At 44.4% G+C, this 22,326-nt stretch overlaps 1 protein-coding gene across 3 annotated transcripts in view; it reads left to right on the top strand.

Annotated features, from left to right (window-relative positions):
- Positions 1–18,624, top strand: part of GPR155 (G protein-coupled receptor 155) — a 43,009-nt gene extending 24,385 nt beyond the window's left edge. For 2 of the 3 annotated variants that reach the window (XM_080927327.1, XM_080927325.1), the window contains exons 12-17: positions 4,634–4,738; positions 7,514–7,650; positions 9,350–9,445; positions 11,594–11,658; positions 12,644–12,781; positions 16,387–18,624. In XM_080927327.1, the coding sequence (XP_080783453.1) occupies positions 4,634–4,738; positions 7,514–7,650; positions 9,350–9,445; positions 11,594–11,658; positions 12,644–12,781; positions 16,387–16,708 (863 nt within the window). In that variant the 3' untranslated portion in view covers positions 16,709–18,624. Of the gene's footprint in view, positions 1–4,633; positions 4,739–7,513; positions 7,651–9,349; positions 9,446–11,593; positions 11,659–12,643; positions 12,782–16,333 lie in introns of all 3 variants that reach the window. The other variant, XM_080927326.1, reaches the window with a different exon arrangement.
- The last annotated feature ends 3,702 nt before the right edge of the window (positions 18,625–22,326 follow it).

Genomic DNA, 22,326 nt, shown 5'->3' with positions numbered 1-22,326 from the left:
TTTACCTATAGCCTCTCCCAAGCTCTCTTCAGGGACTCTGACCCTGAAGAGTCCTACAGTGCCAAGCCTCAACTTCCCTCAATGACCCCTCCAGTCTTGGGGGTTCTGCTTCAGCTCAGGCTACTTATTCACCAAAGGCCTCACTGGCTTCTCACAGAGCCTCAGCTGCTCTCCATGACCCCTTCATGCCTTCAAAACCAGCACCGGGAAGGCTCTTACACATCACCAAGTTCATTTGCCAGTGCCAAGTACAGACACGGTCGCCTCTGGACCACAGCTTCTGTGTGCTGATCCCAAGGAAACACTTATCAGAAGATTTAGCCTCAAGGATTCTGGTCTCTTCTTAATCGCAGGTCGTTTTTCAGACTCAGTTGGCCTGCATCAATTGCCCCAGGAAAGCAAGGGTTTCACTCAGTGGTACTGGTCTCTTGTTAATCACGGCTGATTCTATAGCCCCAGCTGCCCAGAACCACAGATTGTTAATTCAGAATGTTAAATGTCCCCTGGAGTCTGAAAATTCTCTTCAGTACGTCACACACCGGGCCTCCATCGTCTCTCTGCTCTCAGCACTATTTTCTGTCCCCAAATTCCAACACCCTTTCACAGCACTCCCCAAAACGTGGCAGGGTCTGTCACAGCAATACCCCTCGAACCTGGTACCAATTTCTGTCTTAATTAGGCTTGTTATTGCTGTGATGAAACACCATGACCAAAAATAGCTCGGGAAGGAAAGGGTTTATTTCATTGTATGGTTTATAGTTCATTATCCAGGGAAGTCAGGGCAGGAGCCGATATAGAGGCCGTGGAAAAACACTGCCTACTGCTTGCTGCTCACGGGTTGTTCAGCCTTTCTTACAGCGCCCAGGACCACCTGCCCAGGGGTAGCACTACCTACAGTGGGTAAACATCCAGCATTTTGTTCATCTGTTTCTTTACTGAGCGACACTTTGCTTTGAAACAAACGCTTTCACATCTCTGTTAGAAGCAGTGAACATCTGTATTCATATATGCTTGACACACCAAGACTGTTCTTAAGATGGTGTTTGTGAGCCATTGGAAATGTAAACACTCATGCAAACCCACTTATGTGGGTCTGGTTCCAGATTTCCTTGGGTTATACGTATATTGCTGGGATCTCCTTTTGCATATATGGGCAGCATTTTTAAATTTTCAGACAAACTGTTCCTGTCTCTCAGTTAGTCTGGATTTCCTCTAGAGCAGAGTCAGAATAGTTCTTCCTCCATAGGGTCTGGGGTCTACCCCCGCCTCTCTTTCCAGTGTCTGCTAGATTCTTATAATTCCTTCCTACCAGGACTCCCTCCCCACACACCGCCTCTCCTTATTTCTGGGTCCAGTCTAGCTGATGTGAAATGGCCAAACTAACTTTCCTCATGAGCTTTGTCCATATCAGGGTCCTGTGGTGCAGGTGGAGACCCTCAAGTCCCTCCAGTACCCGATGGTTCCTGCTCAGCCCTGGTTCTTCCTCCTTTCCCCGTGTACACTAGCAAACTCTATACTTTTCCCCAAACATGCTGTCACCTCTCTCCTTCCTGATTTTGTTGCATGGCCCTTAAACCTGGACTCACTGACAATCTGTGATGATGTCATCAGAATTTTATTCTTCTAAGGCTCTTGGCCATGTTCCTTTTAAAACTGAGGTTCAATTACACCTTCACTGAAACGCTAGAGACTGCTCTCCCTAAGCCCAGGCTACTTCCCTTTCTCACTTCATTTGTATTTTGCATTTATACTCTATACCAGTCTGATTTGGGGTCAAGCTAGAAGACCACCACCTTCACATAGCCCGCATTGTCTTCCTTCATGAATGTTTTAACTTGGCTGCCAAAGGTTAACATTTCTGGGAAACACTAAACAGGGTTCTTAAGAGACCTTGGGAGACTTTGGCATGTGTTAACCTTTTGCCTGACTTTTAGAAACAGCAAAAGACTGAACAGTAGACTATTTTTTCTTTTAAGATTTATTTATTTCATGTTTGTGAGTACACTGTTGCTGTCTTCAGACACACCAGAAGAGGGCATCAGATCCCATTACAGATGGTTATGAGCCACCATGTGGTTGCTGGGAATTGAACTCAGGACCTCTGGAAGAACAGTCAGTGCTCTTACCACTGAACCATCTCTTGAGCCCCAAACTGTAGACTTTAAGCCTGGTTAATATCACCACTAGCAAGAAATCTGATTTGAACTTATATTGTGAATAGGTCAGCTATCTGCCATGCCCATGGGAAACCTGCCGTATTTATCATTTATGCCTTCATCTCATTTCCTAGTTTCATTACAGTTTTTTGTTTTATTTCACTCTGTGGTACTAAAGTTGAACCCAGGGCCTCATGAATGCTGGGGAAGTGACCCCTTCCACCCTTACCCCTTTGCCCTTGAGCTGTATCTATAGCTTCTCCCCTTGTTCCTGTCTCACTGTTTTATACCTGCTCTTGTTTATTTGGCCCATTGCCTGTAAATACCACTTCTGACTTGTCTCTATCACTCTGGTTCCTAGTGAGATATCAGGCTCAGTGTACATACTTAGAAATGCTATTTTCCTGTGGAAATACAGAAGAGTGGGTGGGTAGGTATGCCAGGGGTCTGACACTATCACGAGAGCTGCTGGAGAGAAATGCTTATTTTACCTGTTCACCCATGTTCCTAGTTCTAAAATCTGTCTGGTTATGTGCCTTCCCTAAATCCTGATTTCTTCTGCTTTATTAGAAGTGCAAACACAAATCACCACAGATGTCCATCCTGACTTTAATTTGGTTCTTCAACATGGTTTTCTATCTATAGAGCTGGGGGAGAGAGAGAGAGAGAGAGAGAGAGAGAGAGAGAGAGAGAGAGAGAGAGAGGGAGAGAGAGAGAGAGAGAGAGAGAGAGAGAGAGAGAGAGAGATCCTTGAATCTAATTTCTTCTTGATTCTTCTTTGAGCACAACTACTAACAAACTGCAACCAGCGCCCCTGAATGACCAAGAACCACCCACCTTAGCAATTACCTACCTCTGAAAAGTTCCCAGAATTCCAAACATCACACAGTCCCTCACACTATCTGCAGCTGTCAAAAGGCACACTTCTGCTAGAGCGTGAGGCAAACCACAGTCAGCTGCTTCGGTGCAGCCTCATATCCCACACCTGGGATTAAAACAAAAACATATTCTCACAATAGTCCCAGAATCCTCACTACATCACACTGTTTGAGTGTGTGCTCAAGAATCTGGTGAATCTGGTGAAAGAGACGGCTCAGTGTTTAAGAGCCTTGCTGCTCTTGCAAAGAGCCTGGGCTCTGTAACTCAGGTCCAGGCAATCAGGTGCCTTCTTCTGGCCTCCGTGGGCACCAGGCACACACATGTATATATACATGCAGGCAAAACACTCATGCACATGAAAGAGAAATATATAGATCTTGAAAATAAAACACCATTTGTTTAATAAAAATATGTTTGGCTAATAAAGAGAAAGCTTAGGGGCTACTGCTAAGCCCTTATATTTGAAGGAAGAAAGTGCAAAGCAGTTTTTTTTTACAGAGGCCATGTTGCTTATTTATGTACATGTGTGTGTATGCATGTGCACACTCCCTATACATATGCTGTTCTAATCTTCTGGCCTCACGAGTTTTCTTATTTTTTATATTTTTTTTGTAATTTTATTATTTAAACCTGCATGTTTCTGAAGAGCTAGGCTAGATAATTTATTTTTCTGTTATTCTGTGGTTCTCTTTTTAACCTTGAGGTGGCATTATTATCTTAATTAAAAAGACATTTGTAATAGCCTACACATAATGACTTTTATACTTTGAAATCCTTTTGTTTTTAGGAATATCACAGAAGAACTTAAGTACATTATCAATGAGAGGTTAAGCCTAAGTATTACTCATTTTTCTAACATGTCCATTTTAATAGTTTCATTACCAAAATTATTGCTCTATTAATATTGCAATCTTTGTCAGGAAGCTCTATGGCTATATAACCGTAAAAAAAGTTTAAAGGGCATTGTGTGCAGTTACCTGAGGAAATAAATATATATAATAAATCTATAAGTGAACAAATATACGAATATAATAAATAAATAAAAGCAGAGAAAAACTACAGGCATGCGGCACATGCCTCTTGGTGACTCATGTAGAACAGCCTGCCTATGAGCCAGCCGGAGCTCCAGCTCTGGGAGCTTGAAAAAAGCAGAGAGCTGCCAGGCTCGCATCTAAGATGTGGGCGCCTGAGGGAAGTGATTGCCGAGATGAACCTAGAGGAGGATTTCATCAACAGCCTCCGGATACGGCTTCTGGAGGACTGTAAAGAATGGTCCAGAAAGATGGAGAGCCCAAGTCATAGGTGGTTTCATTTAGGCCAACTTTTCCGTGGTAGTCAGCAGAGCTGTTGTGTTTATGAAAATGATGAATGAGAGTCTTGCATCTTACAAAATGGTTTTAAATTCTCAGTTTCCAAAGCACAGTGGAGAGAAAGCAGGGTTGATTAAAAAAAAAAAAAAAAAAAAAAAAACTTTTCTCCCTGTCTCATCCATTGAGGGGACAACATAAAGGAGCTGATCATTTGCCTGACACCGTCAAATTGTTCACTTCATTTCTGTTGTGGGTGCACCCTCCTTACATTCTATTTCATCTTTCTAGGTTGCTGTTCTTGCTCCCTGGGAAATGGTGAATTACGATGTCCATCAATAGAGCCAGTAACAAACTCAAGTGCTAGTGGGCCTATGCCTTCCTCCTTGGAGAAAAGTAAGTGCTCTGGGGCTATGAGGATACATTTGAGGGTGGGGAGAAAGGGAACCTTTTTATATGTGAAAAGACACTACCCGGGCTTTCTACTGAAGCTGTGCGCCGTAGCATATGGCTTGGGAATACGTTTCCAATGAGATGGGGGAGAGTTACAAAAAGATCGTAATCATAATAGAAACAGAACACTTACTAAAAATAAAATTCTTAACATAGTATTATAATAGATACACACTTCCCAATAATTTAATTCACATGCCTGAGGGCATAGCTCAGTGTGGAGTACTTGCCCAACAAGCAGGAAACCCTAGGTTCAGGCCCCAGGACCTTCAAGGATTAATTGAAGTGACAAGCCCAGGAAGTTTTTCCCAAACCAATTGAACTGCCCCCTAGCTTTACTCTCTAGGACCAGGACTAATTAGTTCAGATCTTTCATAAAATTCAAGAGGTAATAATAGTACATTTGTTTCATGTCAAAATAGGACATAATAGGGTATTTGGGGCTCACGTGGATTTATCACAGATAAAACTTTATCAATTTAACTTTTAAAATTATAAGTTCCCCCACCCAAGTTCCCTCTCTTCATCCATGTCTGATGTCTCTTTTATTTTCCTTTCTGGGTTGGATTCAAGCATCTCCTTTCTGCCTCCTTGTTACTTAGCTTCTTTGAGTCTGTAGATTATAGCATGGTTATCCTGTAGTTTATGACTAACATTCATATAAGTGAATACATACCATGCATGTATTTTTGGGTCTAAGTTACCTCACTCAGGATATTTTCTAGTTCTATCCATCTGCCTGCAAATTTCATGATGTCCTTGTTTTTAATAGCTGAGTAGTATTCCATTGTGTAAATGTACCACGTTTTCTCTTTATCTATTTTTGGCTGAGGGACATCTAGGTTGTTTCCAGTTTCTGGCTAATACAAATAAAACTGCTATGGCTATAGTTGAGCAAGTGTCCCTGTGGTATGCTGGAACGTTTTGGGGGTATATGTCCAGGAGGAGTATAGCTGGGTCTTGGGGTAGAATTATTCCCAATTTTTTGAGAAATTGCTAGGTTGATTTCCAAAGTGGTTGTACAAGTTTGCAATCCTACCAGCAATGAAGGAGTGTTCCTTTGTTCCACATCCTTGCCAGCATCTGCTGTCACTTGAGATTTTGATCTTAGCCATTCTGACTGGTGTGAGATAGAGTCTCAGAGTTGTTTAGACTTGCATTTCCCTGATGAGTAAGGACTTTAAACATTTCTTTAAGTGTTTCTCAGCCATTAGAGAGTCCTCTGTTGAGAATTCTGTTTAGCTTTGCACCTCATTTTTTAAATTGGGTTATTTGGTTTGTTGATGCCTAATTTCTTGAGTTCTTTATATATTTTGAATATTAGCCCTTTGTTAGATGTGGAGTTAATAAAGATCTTTTCCCAATATGTAAGCTGCCGTTTTGTCCTATTGATGGTATCCTTTGCCTTACAGAAGCTATTCAGTTTCATGAGGTCACATGTATTAATTGTTTATCTTAGGGTCTGAGCTGTTGGCGTTCTGTTCAGGAAGTTGTCTCCTGTACCAATGTGTTCAAGACTATTCCCCACTTTCTTCTCTATTAGATTTAGTGTGTCCAGTTTTATGGGACTTAGGTGTGAAGAGAGTGGGGGTTGTGGAGACTGGAAGAGGGAACAGGAATTGGTGTGTGTGTGTGTGTGTGTGTGTGTGTGTGTGTGTGTGTGTGTGTGTGTGTGTGATAGGAGAGGCTTCTCGGAGGCTGTGGGAGTGACTTTAGCTGAGACTCCTTGGAGCAAGGAATATGAAGTCTGAACTGGCCGACTCCTGTAGCCAGGTGGGACTTGCAGTGGAGGGAGGGGTACACCAACCTACCCACAAAGCTTTTGACCCAAAATTTGTCTTGCCTACAAGATGTTCAGGGATAAAGATGGAGTAGAGGTTGAGGGAACAGTCAACCAATGCCTGCCCCAACTTGAGACCCATCCCATGTGAAAGAGCCAACCCCTGACACTATTAATAATATTGTCCTCTAAGAGACTTCATCTAGCAGCTGATAGAAACTGCAGAGACCCACAGTGAAACATTAGACGGAGCTTGGGGAGTCTTGTGAAAGAATTGGGGGAAGGATTGAGGGGGCCAGAGGTCAAGGACACCACAAGAAGGTCTACAGAGTCAACTAACCTGGGTCCACAGGGGCTCCCAGAGACTGAATCACCAACCAAAGACCATGTGGGTTGGACCTAGGTAGCAAATAGATCCTACACACATGTAGTAGATGTGCAGCTTGGTCTTGTGGGTCCCCTAACAATTGGAGTAGGACTGTCTCTGACTGTATATTCCCCTCCACTAGCTGGGCTGCCTTGTCTGTCCTCAGTGGGAGAGGTTGTGCTCGGTCCGCTATGACTTTCTCTGATGGGGGAGGGGTATGAGGGTGGAACTAGGAGGGCAGCTGTGAGGGGCACTGCAATCAGAACGTAAAGTAAGTAAATAAGCAAAATGAATAAGAAGATTCTATAAATTACATGTAAACTATAAAAAGTATCCTAAATTATCAATCATAATGATACAACATACATTTTTGTAGACAAAGACCTTCGTTAAATATGTTGAAGGAACTACTGCATGCTGCTTGTGCATGAGAGACTCCAACAGTGAGGTCATTTTCCAGGGTCCCCGACAGTCAGACCCTGATTCTTAGCCAAGTGGGGCTTCTGTGCTGTTTGTCTGGGGAAGCCATCTTGGGTTTGAAATCACTACAGCTGTGCTCACTGTTTCGTAGCCGACCACTGTGTGAGTCGCTGTGACTCCCAGAACTGCATCCTGGCCCAGGAGGAAGAGCAGTACCTGCAGACTGGGGACCCGCAGCTGACGCGACACGCCGTGCTGTGTTTGCTGCTCATCATTGGCCTGTTTGCGGTGAGTGTTCCTTCTGCGCCTATCCGGGGTCATCTCTTTAAGAGGTGGTTTCTCTCAGAGAAGCTTTGTTGCCATTTTGCAGAAGTATGGTGGCTGGGTCACCTGAATTTTAGCATTCAGCTAAATGTTTGAGGTACAAGATGGGGACAGGGATCCTCTATTGCACAAGTGCTCCAATGGCCTGTTCCCCTCACATCATTTATGTAGTCTATAACTATTGAACTAGAATTTGCCAAAGCAAAGTGTTCCCATGATATATTCAGGACTTGAACTCTTATTTCCTGAAAGATATTTTCAAATAAGCTTTTAAAAATAACTTTTTGAGGGGCTAGAGAGGTGGCTCAGCAGTTAAGAGCACTTGCTGCCCTTACAGAGCACATACGTTTTGATTGTCAGCATCTACAACTCAGTTCTACGGGATCTGAGGCCTTCTTCTGGCCTCTGGGTGCACCAGGCAAACACATGGTAAACAGACATACACACAGGAAAGTACTCGTACACATAAATCTTTAAAAAATATTTTAATCATGAAAATCTTCGTACTAACGAGAAAATAAAAAATAACTACCATACTAATGCCTTCTATTTTTCCTTTATTATTATTTATTATTATTATTATTATTATTATTATTATTTTTTTTTTTTTATTATTATTATTGCTGGAGACTGAACCCAGAGTGTCTTGCATGTTAAGCAGAAGGTGAACTACTGACCTCTAACCTCAGCCCTGCCTGCTAACTCTTTTTTAGCACACTCTACATGGTTGTAATGTTCAGGCTTCTGTGTGGCTTTCTTTTCACCTGTGTCAAACAAGGTCACCTGACTGAAGTCTCTGGAGCCATTGTTTTTAACACATTTCCCAGTAACCACGGAAAGGCAACATCATAATTTATTCAAGTACCTCTTTATTTCTAATTGCTCATATTTTTTCAAACTGCTCTAATAAACACCTCCAGACATTGTATTTTCAATTGGTAGAGTCCCAAAATTGAGACACTGTATCAGCGTCTGTATTTCTGTTTCATTCTCCCGATTCTTTTCCAAAGAGTTAGTGCATATTTATAGACTCCTTATGCCAGCATCAAATACTGAAGGATTTTTCATTTTATCGCTTATGCGTACATACTTCATTTTATTGTGTACATTTCTTTAATGGTAGAAGGGTTTTTATTTGTTATCGTTTGTGAATTATCCGTTGTCACACATCATTCCTTAAGGTGGCCCAAATGTGACTTCTCTAGAGATGGGAGATGGGCCAGAAGCCTCTGTGGCCTTTACACGCAGACACGGCGCGATGCTAGCCAGCATCCCTCAACAGCCATCTAAGTACAAAAGTCACAAAATAAATGCCGCCAAGAGCTGCTGCTAAGTGATGTTATTGTTTTCACTGTGTCAGACTGACTTCCAGGCCCCTCCACAGGAGGCTAGCCGGCAGTCCCGACATATTATGTAAGCTCCCGTATTGTGGAGTATGTCTTCTTTCTTCAAGTCTGATCAGAATAGACGTGCTTTGAATGGCACCTGTCATGAGAAGAGGTTGAAATCTCGTTTGAAAGACAAAGCTTCTACATTCTCTGGATGTTCTTCCCGTTTAGTCTTTCCCCCCTAATTATTAACTAGCTAAGTTATGCTCAGCTGGATGGAGAGAAATGTGTCTCATGCTTAATTCTCAGGTGCTCTTTTTGCTCCCCCTTTACAGAATCTCTCCAGTTGTCTGTGGTGGCTGTTCAACCACGAGACGGGACGACTCTATGTTGAATTACAGTTTTTCTGTGCTGTGTTTAACTTTGGCCAGGTATTTGTTTAGGGAGAACCGAGAGGGCTCTGGTTTCTTGGGTGGGTTGATTTGGGGGTGGGGGCGGGGGTGCAGACGTTGTTTTCTTTGAAAGCAGAAGGGTTTAGTTTGTCAGTTGCTGACGCACTGGACAGCTGCCAGCTGCCGCCAGTCTCCGTAGAGATGAATTATTATATTGGTTAAAGTCCTCAGAACGTACACTGAGTGTTTCAACCAGAAATACCAAATACTTTGTTTTGCTTTGGGGTTGAGACGAAGAATAATAATTTAAGTAGAAACAAGATGTCCTCAAATTCTTCCTAAACTTATGATCGTTATACCTCACTTTGGTAAATAACTTGTTTCTTGAGCCTTTGTTCTGGCCACTTACACTACTGAACATTGTGGGTTTTTTTTTTTTTTAATGACAGGAACTTAAATCAGTATTTATGTGATGTGTAAATAAATCTTAGCAAGAGGGGGGTAGTAGCTTTTCCTTGAGAGTCTACCAGGTGCCAACCATTGTTAAGGATTTTACATTCATTGTCTCTTGTAAACTCCAAAATACCTACAAAGTAGATATGACCATTTCTCCTGGCATGTTACTATTAAAATTGATATTAATGCTTAGCATTTAGAAGGCTCTAGGTTAATTCCGAGCCCTGGAACAAAAAGGAGCTATTTAAAGAAAAATAACATTTTAATATTGGGAAATATTTTATGTGCAAAGTTTAAATTTATCTTTCGTCAGCCCGCTTTTCTTACCCCTTCTTTTTTAAGGTTCTGGGGATTGAATTTTCACTTGGGGTTTTGTACATACTAGGCAAGTGCTCTACACTGAACCATACCCTCAACTCAAACCTATACTGTTTGATTAGAGAACATTCATTCGTAAGCTGAATATTAACTTGGAAAATACTGGTTGGAAATCACTGCCTACTAAATTTGAAATATTTTGCCATATTTGCTGTAGGAAAAAAAAAAAAAAACGTCAGTTTATGTTCCCACATGCTTTTGCCTTCCACTGACTGACCAGTCAACGTATTTCCTGTTTGCTTTGACATTGTTATTGGAAGAAAACTAACAAAGTATAAAGAAACATTATGTAATCGGTTTATTAGACAAACATGGGCACCCCAGAGTCACCTGATACCAGTCTTACTGGGGGGTACTATTTAAGATCTGACATATGCCAACTATAGGATGCTAGGCTGAAAATTCACAGTATCCCCTGCTGCCCCCCTCCCACCCCCCCACCCCCGTTAGCATTTTGCATTCAGAACGCCCACTCCATGCTGAGCCAAGCTAGGATAGGCGCTAGGATAGGCTTTGCCAAGAACAGAGCAGAGGGCAGGAATGTTGCCCTTCAAGTGCTGCCTACACAGCTTATGCCTTCGGTGGTTAAAGACATGAGAAGACACATCTCTCTCTCCAGTCCATCCTCCTTGTAAAGGCTCAGTGTGCCCACGTATTCTCTTCTGACAGTTTGTAGTTTAAGGGTGAAGACAATCAAGTCCTTTGTGTGTGGGGGTGCGGGGGGCGGGGTATGTATGCGAGTGAGTAGATTTGCCTGTGGAGGCCAGAAGGAGATGCCAGATCTCCTGGAACTAGAGCTGCAAGCAGCTTTGAGCCACCCAGCAAGGAGGCTGGGAACCGAGAGTAGCCTGCAGTCCTAACTGCTGGGCCTGCCCGCAGCCTCATGGAACAGTGCGCAAAGGACCATGCTTGCAGGGCATAAGTCTTTGGAAGACCTTTCATATCTACAACATAATACTAAATGTATTACAGTTAGATATCACAGGCCTTGCTGGTTATATTTATGAGGTTTCAAGAGAAAAGTAGTAAGTATTTAGACACAATGAGAGGGATTTTTTTTTTCCAGATAGGGGGAAACAGAAGCCTGTGGGCTTTAAGTGATTCCATTTTTCTTCAGTGAGCTGTCATGCAGATGCGGTTTCAGCACTGGCTTTCCTCACCCCCCTAATTACTGGAAAGAGACAGCAAGCAGGTTGTCGTATGTGCCCGCAGACACTGAGCCTACGTCTGCTCCGGATGCTGAATTTCAGATGCCGCTCTGATCACTGTCGCTGCTTTCTCACAAAACGTCTCAATTCCTGTCTTAAGGTTTTACTGTTGATTTCAGACAGAATAACTGTTTTCTCCCCCTAGGGATTCATTTCCTTTGGAATCTTTGGGTTGGACAAACATTTAATCATCCTGCCTTTCAAAAGAAGGTAAATTTGGTTTTGAAATAAGCTTGTATATCTAAAGGTGATGACAAGGTCATTCTATTAGAATATCGATACCTTTGTACTTCTATATCTGCTAGAAGACCACTGAATAGCACACAAAGGTTATCCGTGGAATCATGTATTCGTTGCAAATAATTGCAGAGGAAGTATTGGGGGAAGTGTTACAAATCCAGCATTGTAATTTGCATTTGTAATTTGCATAGAAAGAGTTGACGGGCACAGACTTCTATCCGTGCGATTAACTACATACAGTGAGATGAAACTGGCACATGAAGGCAGTCGGTGGTGTGCTACCCCATTAACGTCTACACCGGGTTGATTTGACAGTAGGCTTTCTCTTCCTATCAAACAGAGTTTACAGAGATTTTAAGGATTCTCTCAACTTTGGAGAGTCTGTTGGCTTCCTGTAATTTTTTTTTAAAAACTAAACTCAGTGTTTCCTTATGAAAAATAACAACGTAAAAAGTCTCAACATAGGGGTGGAGAGAGAGGCAGGGAGACTGTTTCATTGCACAGACAGCAGAAGTGCTAACGTGTATTTCCCCTTCCTGCTCACCACCCTAAGGGTCAGAATCATTTCCAAGAGGAAAGTGTAACAGGAAAGCCCTTCCGCTCAGTCACCAGCTTCACAATGCTGGCCAAGTCGATTGTCAACAGTTGTATTGGCTGGATGGACAGATGGACAGGTCTTGGCATTTGTTTCTGTGGTGCTGGTATTTGAAATGGTGAAATAAAAATCCCTAAGTTACCTTGGTCGGCTTAGTTTCAATTTTAGGTTCTGAGGTAGTCTGAGACAGCCTGCCTAGTTCCTCAGTTACGTCTGTGCTGAGAACCCTCAGGGGCTCTGCGGGCTCAGAGATCAGTGAGACCCGGGTGTTGATGACAGAGCTGCAGGGACAGTTTTGGATCAGCCACCTGCTGAGGCAGATAGGATCTTCACACACTTGTTCTCTCCCCTTGTTTTCAGGCTTGAATTCCTGTGGAGCAGTAAAGAAACAGCAGAAGACAGGGAGTCCCCGGTCTCTGAGGAAATAAAAATGACCTGTCAACAGTTTGTGCATTATCACCGTGACCTGTGCATCCGAAACATCGTCAGAGAGAGAAGGTAAAGCAATAGCGGGCTTCAGAGACGATGGTTCCAGATCATTAACGCGAGGCTTTAATGAGCTAATAGTTGTCTCCTGCAGGCCCTGTCGGGCAGCTTCGATCTCTGTGTGAAATGTGAGCTGCAGGACTGTGGCAGGACATTAACATTGCTCTGCGCATTGGCCATCAGCCTCTGTCACAAAGCACTGGCAAACACCAGCTCGAAGAGATTTCGTATTCTCATCCCCAAGCGCTGTGCCGTTTCCTACTTCTAATGACGCTGTCAAGAGAATGAAATGAAATTTCTGCCTCTTAATTAATTCTATGATTTTTATTTCACCTCAAGTCCTAGCCATTATTTCCTGACACTATATTTATTCTTCTAATCCCCAAGGTACAGAATGCGCTGCGGCAGGGAATGATGAGCCGTGAATAATCAAACATTACGGTGTCGAGAGTCTTAGTTGTTACGGGAGAGGAAATAAAACTAAGAAAATATGAAGAACCTAACACCTTTATGTGTACTTATAAAAATTTGGACATTAGTGTTCAAGATGGTTTATTTTTAAGCATTGTACCACAGTGCTCAACATGTATACCCTTGCCAGGAGAAGAACGTAGCCTGGGGTGGGAGGGGCCTGCTGAGTGCTTCTATCCTGTTCCTGAGCTGCCGCTTCCAGACTGTGTGAGACTTGGCAAGTTCAGTTCTCTAACTCTCAGACTTCCTTTTCCTTAAAAAAAAAAAATCCTACCCAGGGCTGGAGAGGTGGCTCAGCAGCTGAAAACACTTGTTCATGCAGAGACCCAGCATCCCAGTTCCCAGCACCCACAGGGAGGCTCACAACAGTGTGTAACTCTAGTTTCAGGGATCCAACTCCCTTTCCTGGCCTCTTGGGCACCAGGCATACACTGTGCACATAGGTAAATGCAGGCACAACACTCACGCACATGAAATAAGAATAAGTAAACCTTAGAGAAAAGTCTTATGGTGGTGGCCTTCGATGTCTGTGACAAGCCTTGCCCAATAGCCAATCATGATGAACTCTGAAGAAAAGCCTCTTTTCTGCCTTGAAAGGCTGCGCACAGTTTCACGATCTGTGGATAGATCTTTAGGGTTTTTTTTTTTTAGAGAAAATTCACATTATCTGTCAGGGCATTGTGCGTGCCAACTGTCAGGAAGCAGAACCCTCAGCGTTTGCTGAGCTCCCAGGTCCCAGATGGCTGGGTGGGCCCAGCTGGTCTAAAGCAGCTTATCCCTGCTCGAGTCCAGGATCTGTAGCCTGCGCTGTCACTCGCTGACACTCCTGTTCCACAGGCTCGGTGAGAGCGGCCGGATCAAGGGACACATAGCTGCAGTCAGTGCTTGGGCCGGAGGGACTGTCTCCACGTTGAAGAGGCCCAAACACAGACTGTCACTGATATTTTATGCGCTTGAAAAGATGTCTACCTCATTAACTTCTCTCTGATTCCTATATGTGGAACTTTGTATTTATGGTAAACTGCTTCAGATCTTTCCACACCTTCTTGTCCCTTCATCCTGCTCCTCACCCTCTATTTCCTGCTGCCAGGCACTTTAGATTCCGCAGCTTGATTGGTGCCTTCAGCGACTCTCGACTCTCGCTGTCTAGTGCACCTTTGTATGTAAACTTTCGGACTTCGTGTCTCTGGTTTTTTCCTTCACGTATTTCCCTCTTCTGTGTCTGTTCATACTTAAGGCAATCCAAATGTCCGTTAGGAAGGCAAATATTAAACAACCAGGAAGCCTTAAATGAACATTGAAGCAGGCTTCTTACAGCAGCTCGGCTTTTATTCTTAGTGTGCAGTGTGCGTGCAGTGGAAGTCAGGAGAGGGCGTCGGAGCCCCTGGAGCTGGTTGCAGGCAGTTTGAGCTGTGTGGTGTAGATGCTGAGAGGTGAACTGGGCGCTCCTGGCCACTGAGCCAGCTCTCCAGTCCAGATCCTACTTTAAAATCTTGGGTTTGCTGTAGGACGGACCCCACTTGTCTGATCCCTGACGAAGGAAGTGGCTATTCTGGCTGTTGAGGGAAAGAGACTATTTGTGGGCACTATGATCTGAAAATGAAGCTTAATTTTTTTTAATTTAATAAACTATGTTAATAAAAGTAGTTATTTTTTTCCCTTTAGATAGTCTCATTATGTGACCTATGCTCAAACCTGATTCTGCTGCCTCAGCCTCTCAAGCGCTGGGATAATAGCCATGCATCACACACAGACACACACAGACACACACACACAGATACACACACAGACACACACACAGAGAGAGACACACACACACAGACACACACACACACACACACGGACACACACACAGAGACACACACACACAGAGACACACACATACACAGAGACACACACACAGACACACACACAGACACACACACACACACAGACACAGAGACACACACACAGACACACACACACAGACACACACACACACACAGAGGCTACTATTAAAAGCTACTTCTGGGGGTGGAGTAGAGAAGAGGCTCAGCAGTAAGATCGCTGGCTCAGTGGTTAAGAACACTGGCTGCTCTGCCAGAGGATCTGGGTTTGATTTCCAACACCCACATGGCGGCTCACAGCCATCTGTTAACTCTAGTTCCCAGGGATCTGGTGCCCTCTTCTGGCCATTGGTACTGCATGCATATGGTGCCCACCAGACATAAATGCAGGCAAAACTCCCATATATGTGTGCGGTAAATATTAAAAAGGCGTAATCCTTTTATTCCGCGCTTTGCCGGCTCCTGCGTGACCATCTGGCACTGTCGGGATCTCTAACCTGGCGCTTCATGCCACCTCTAAGAACCCTGCTGCTTCTGTCCCGGGTGGATACAACCGCCCGGAGTGTTTTCACTCAGTTCCCCTTGGCGTGTTGTTGCCAAGCCTTAGACATACACATCCTAATTCTGAGGTGGGCTTTATGCTTTCCGCCACTACACCCTTTGAACTCTAGTGTGGAGCCAAGCGCATGGTCTCTGTCACTCGGTCCACGAGCTACGGTCCCCATCAGATTCCCTTCCCAGGCGGTTCACCCCGTCTGCCCTGGTGCTTCTGCCCGGGCCTGTTTCTTTACCCCACTGCCCAGCACAAACATGACTCTAAGGCCCGATAGCTTTTCATACAGGTTTATATATTCAATTCTCAATCCACAAACCCTCTACACAATAAGATTACATCCAATGGACAAAGATACAAACTGCCCTTCTATATGGGATAAATGACCTATAAAATCCCTTAACATATTTATATCTACCTAGTACCAATTAGGTTCATCTGGGTTCAGATCGCCCTTCCCGAGCCCCATCTTGATCTCCCCCTCTCCCCTCTTCCAATTTCCTCCCTTTTCTCCGCCTACCTCTCCCCATCCAATCATGTTAATGCCTTAACATAAACCTACAGCACTCCTGGCGTATTTTATTTTCGGCAGAGGGCCTTTGCAGGGTCGGGGGAGTGTATTTAGAACAGCCCCATCTCTGTCATGCCCTCAACTGCCATACTGTCCTTCCTTATTTCCTTCTTATTTTTCTTTGCTCGTCTTCCATCATGCAGTGCTGATGCCAGAATTGCAGAGCATATGGCTGAATCATTCCTTTGACATACAGGTGTGGTGCCAAGACCTCTGCCGGGACCTTCTGCGGCTGTGACCTGGTCAACTGGCTGATCGAAGTCGGCCTTGCTTCTGACCGTGGCGAGGCTGTCATCTACGGAGACAGGCTGGTGCAAGGGGGAGTCATCCAGCACATCACCAATGAATATGAGTTTCGGGACGAGTACTTGTTTTACAGATTTCTTCAAAAGAGTCCCGAACAGAGTCCTCCTGCTGGTACTGTAAGCAACCCCCAAGAGGGGAGCTTTAAAGAAATTGGCCACTCATCTCCGCCCTCCCCCTCCCCTAAGACTGAAGATACAGAGAGAACCCCATAGGAATCCCACCTGTAGCCTCATATCTGATCTGTTAGCTGTGGGACCTTGGGCAGGCCTTCTCTTCTGTAAGAGGACAAAGGCAAATGCGTTGTACTGACATGCTCTAACTTTTTTGTGCGTTGGAAACTGACAAGAGAAACCATGAAGTAAGAGTTATGTTAATGACTACGGTAGTTGCTATGGATACCACGATTGTCTCAATATTTTAAAATCATTTCTTTCTGGAACTGCCTGTTATAATTACAAAGTCGGCATCCAACTGGCTGCAATTTTAAATTTGCCAAATTTGGCAGGTTTGCTGCTCTCGAAATGAACCTTAAGACCGCTTTACATTTATCAATAATGCTTCCCCCAACAGATTTTTATTTATTCATAAAAGATTTTATTCCCTTCCCACTTCTTTGACAAATACTGCCCATTCAAAAATTACTACTGTTTTGTTTTTGAGACAAGGTCTCATGTAGCCCAGGCTGGCCTCAAATTCCTATGTAGCCAAGGATGACTTTTTAACTCCTGATCTTCCTGCCTCTGCCTCCTGAGTTCTGGACTTTTTGGTGTGTGCCAACATGCCTGACTAACCCCAGGATTTTTTTAAAGTAATTTTTAAATTTATTTTTGATAAAACACCAATTTTAAAGGTTTGTCTTTTCTTTTATCTAAACTAATAATGTGTACCAATAAGATGAAAATAAGAACATTAATATTATTATCTCTATAATTTTTCAAGGTAAAAATTTTAAGTAATTTTAACATATTCATTTAAATGTTATACAAGAAATAATGCCATGAGATGCGCTGTTTCTGGTAATTTCAAAGTATACTGTAGAAGAAAAATCTACTTTATTCCCTGCATCGAGAAAGTATATAGTCAGGAACTTAAATTCTAAACCTAGCATCCTACCTTTGAAACATGGTCTTTTCTGTGTCCACGTATTAAAAAAACAAAAAACTAATTAAGTTTAAACATAAGTAAGCATTGCTTAGTCCATCAAGGTTCTAAAACAAAATGGCGTGGACACAGATAGTTCCTAAGCAACAGGGAGGCTTTCTTATGGGTCTGGAGGCTGGGAGTACACAGTAGGCCCCACACGCACCTCATGTGAGGCCCCATTCCAGGCCACCGTGGTGGGAGGGAAGGGCTCTGGAAGAGCAAACTGCATGTTGACACACTTCTCTCAGGAGCCACACTTCTCTAGGTCCCCTCACTGGGGCTGAGTGTTGAAGGGACGCGTCCATAACAGCTCAGGTAAAGCCTTACTCGCAGATAATTTGCACATCTTTTGAACAACCACTTAATTATTAGCTTTCAGCAACGGTATAATTTATTTTAAATGTTATTTATCTTATTTTAGTGTTCCATATATAAAAGCCATTTAGGAAATTATTTATAGGGTTAATGCCCTGTCCCTTTTAATGTAGCAAATACATAATTAAAAGAAAACCTTGCATGGAAGCCTAGTGTATATAAAAGATATGCTGTTTATTTCGTGTTATGATCATGGAATCAGGACGTTTTAGGCAGAACTATATTGCTATAAAACTTGGGGGGGGTGAGATGCTCACACTGTACTCCTAATACCCAGTAGTACGCATAAGCGCCTGCCTTAGCAGCCTTGATGGCAAAACAGAATTCACATGTATACGGGCAACACAAACAAGCGAGGGAGTCTGTTCCGTTTAGGAATGAACCATATTAACTAGGCTCTTTCATTGGCACAAATGGGCTATGGAACACTATGTCCATGGGAGATTCTAGAAGAAAACCACAGACCAGAGTGACTTGCAGGTTCAGATGATACAAGCTCTTAAGCCATGCTCTTAGGATTCGGGATAAGCTAATTTTATTAGATGAAAATGTTTGTATGTTACTTTCTCACTGACAGCACGTTTCTCAATAAAATACCTATTTTACCTTGTGCTGTCATCTTTTCCTTGAATAATCCAAATGATGCTGATGATACCACACAATTCTTGCCTGTGAATTTTCTTTTTTGTCGTTCAATCCCTTCCTATACACATTATATATTTACACACAGATATTTCCTTTTTTTGCATTTATTTGACTTTTTTTTTAATACTCCAGATTTTATCCCCATCCTGGACCACCCTCTGACTGTTTCACATCCAACACCTCCTCTCTCTGTCTCCAAGAGGATGCCCCCTCCATACCCCACCAGACCTCTCCACTCCATGGGGCCTCAAGTCTCTTAGGGTTAGGTGCATCTTCTCTCACTGAGTCCAGACCGGGCAGTCCTCTGCTGTGTATGTGTTGGGGCCTCATGTCGGCTGGTGTGTGCTGCCTGGTTGGTGATCCAGTGACTGAGAGATCTCAGGGGTCCAGGTTAGCTGAGACTGCTGGTTCTCCTACAGGGTCCCCCTCCTCAGCTTCTTCCAGCTTTTCCCTAATTAAACCACCAGGGCCAAAAGCTTCTGTTCATTGGTTGGGTGTAAATAATCTGCATCTAACTTTTTCAACTGCTTGTTTCAGGGTTCTATAAGTTCCCACTCCCCCACTGTAAGGCATTTCATCTAGGGTCCCTCCCTTTGAGTCCTGAGAGTCTCTCACCTCCCAGGTCTCTGGTGCATTCTGGAGTCCCCCCCCCCACCTCCTACTTCCCCAGATTGACTGTTTACATTCTTTCTGCTGGCCCTCAGTTCTTTTCCCCCACTGGATACCTGATCAGGTTCCCCTACTCCCCTCCCTGCCCCCTTTCCCACCAGTTCCCTCCTTCCCTCCCCCCTTGTGATTACTTTCTTCTCTCTCCCAAGTGGGACTGAGGTATCCTCACTTGGGCCCCTCAGATTGTTGACCTTTTTGAGTTCTGTGAACTGTATCTTGAGTATTTCCCACCCAATACCTGATCCTGTTCCCCTCTTCCCTCCCTGTGCCCCCCATTCTTACTTCATATATTCCATCCTGACTGCAGTTTCCATTCCCCCCCCCCCATTACCCTCTCCACCCTTCCCCAGATCCACACCTCTCTAGCTCCCCTCAGAAAAAAGCAGGCTTCCCAGAGACATCAGCCAAATGGGGCATAACAAGCTAGGATGAGGTCAGGCAATACCATCACATCAGGGCTGGATAAGCAATCTAGTAGGAGTAAAAGGGTCCTGCTGAGGTGGAAAGTTCTTAGGAAACTCACTTGTGTCGCAAGATGTTTGTCTGGAAGCTGTCTTGTGAGTGGATGTGCAAGAGGGCACGTCATGTTTGGAAGAGAGTGTGTAGAATTGCACGGTGAACGGTCTTCAATGGCTGTGCAACGTTTCGATGGTCTTTGCTGGTCTTCACTTCTTAGAAATGCACCGAAGAATTTCTCATGGCATTCTGACTGATTCTTGCCACTTCTACTGACTCTTGCCAATTTGGTGGGGTCTTGAGGTTTCTGTTGGATTGAGCTGCTGATGCCAATTACTGTGTGGTGTTTGCTCTTGGACTGGACTGCTGATATCCTGACAATAAATGTTGAAATCACCCCCAAAGGACTACTTCTAAACAGGTCCACAACCTCCTTTTCCTATTAAACTTCTTTCTCTGCTACCTCTAGTTGGTGGCCTAGAGGGGAGGTTGAAACACTTAAGAACCCTAGTTAAAGTAGGCTTTGAAAAATCCAAGTCTAATCTCACAAGTAGGCAAGAGTCAGAGATAGCCTCTGCTCCCACTGTTAAGAGTCCCACAAAACCACCAAGCTATTTGACCATAACATATATGCAGAACCCTACAGGCTCCCTGATCTCCGGTAGCCCCCATAAGTCCCAGTACATTGATTTTGTTCTTAAGTCCCCTTAGCTTTTCCTTCCTCCTCTGGACTCCCTAAGCTCTGTCTAATGTTTGTCTGTGGAACTTTGCATCTGTCCCCATCAGTTGCTGGATTGCTGACAATTGTGCTAGGTTTCGGTCCCAGAACACTCTGCAGCAAGGACAGCTTTCATAAGTGAGCAACCAGGCGTGGTCAGTAAACAACTGTTACAAGTACTTTTAAAATTGGGCACACATGATCAGGCGATGTGCTTCCAGCACCGCCCATGCTTGTAAGATGTTATCGTTCTTCAAGGAAAGATGGGTTTTAGAGTTCCACGATCATTTTGATAAAAACCTGAAGAAAACCATTCAGTTTTGTTCTGGGGTTTCTCTGTGTAGCTTTGGCTGTCCGGGAACTCACTCTGTAGACCAGGCTGGCCTCAAACTCAAGAGATCTGGGCTGGAGAGATGGCTCAGAGACTAAGAGCACTGTCTGAGGTCCAGCCAGGCCCTGATGGCAAAGGAAGATGATGAGCCCCCACTACCCCAAGAGCTGTCTCCATGGTGACTTGTGAGCTGCCCTTTGACCTCTGCCCTTCCAAAGGGCTGAGGAACACTCACCCCAGGGTGGGTTTTGGCTTTAACTCATCCTTTTTCCCAGCTTGTCTCCAGGTCTCTCTGTCAGGGTTCTTCCCCGTCTGACTTTCTCTTAACAGTTTGTCACTGTCCCCTGTCCTGCCTGGGCTTGCTCCGTGCTCAGCACCAGAGGCAACGTGGGAAAAGCACGTGTGTGTCCCTTTCCTTCCCATAGCGTAAGAGAAAGACTCTAAGGAATGTAAGCGGCTCTGGAGAATAACCAGGGTCCCTGGGGATGTTTTGAAGGAAATCATTAGGAGTGTGGAGAGAGGACAATGGCGGAGTGGAGCATCCTCTGTAACGGTCAGCCCGGGAGGAGGTGGTGCTTGAACAGAAACTTGAAGCACTATAAGCAGCCAACTATGAGAAGAGCTGGGAGAGAAATAGCCAGAACTCCGTGGATAAAGGTCCTGTGGCTGCAGTGAACAGGCACTAGGAGAGTAACTTGTGGGATCCCAGCGGCTGAGTCAGCAGAGGAGGTTGGAGTTATGTCGGAGGGTGAGAAAAGACCCGAGACCCAGTTAGAGGAACAGACGAAAGAAATTCTACATTGATTTTTTTCCAACAATGGCTGATGATGCCCCTCTGTGCCTGTATTTGGCATATTTAGGGGCTTACAGTTCTTATTGGTGTTCCCCATGTCTTTTTAGTCACCAATGAAGAGAAGGGGGCTGGGCATGAGCCCCCGTGACCTCTAACATCTCACCTGAGGCCAGGCAAAGGTAAATGGGATTCGGTCACCCCAAGGCCCTCCTGGTATCAAACTTCTCACCCCAGGAACCCAGTATCCACATCCTGGGCAGCTGCACAGAGCTCACTCCCAGGAAGGCCCAGGGGTCCCTTTGTGACTGTCTCCGAGTGGCCAGGGCCTGCTGTGGAGACAGTGTGAGCCACACATCCCAGCAGCCTGCAATCCTGTCCACCAAACAACTGGTTGATTGAATGTCACACTTTCCAAACAGTTGCTATGGACACGGACTCGGCAGGAAACAAGTGGGGCCTGGCACTCATCTGGATCACACGGAGCTGTCTGGGGAGTTGGAGCCTGGACCCCAGTTTGGTAGAGCACATGGAAATGCAGGCACAGAACCACACCTGTTCGCCCAGCTTGGGACTTCAGCCACCAGAGCTGGGCTTCCTCTTCTGATATAAGTGTCTGTGTGACCATAAAACCTGTATGCTGGGGGTCAGGAGCAGCCTTGTAGCCTGGCTCTTGCCTGGGTCCCTCAGGGAGCTGTATCAT

This window comes from Micromys minutus (assembly GCF_963924665.1).
Source record: "Micromys minutus genome assembly, chromosome: 13".
Taxonomy (NCBI): domain Eukaryota; kingdom Metazoa; phylum Chordata; class Mammalia; order Rodentia; family Muridae; genus Micromys; species Micromys minutus.
The sequence above is the reverse complement of the archived record's forward strand: the minus strand, read 5'-3'. Positions and strand labels throughout refer to the sequence as shown.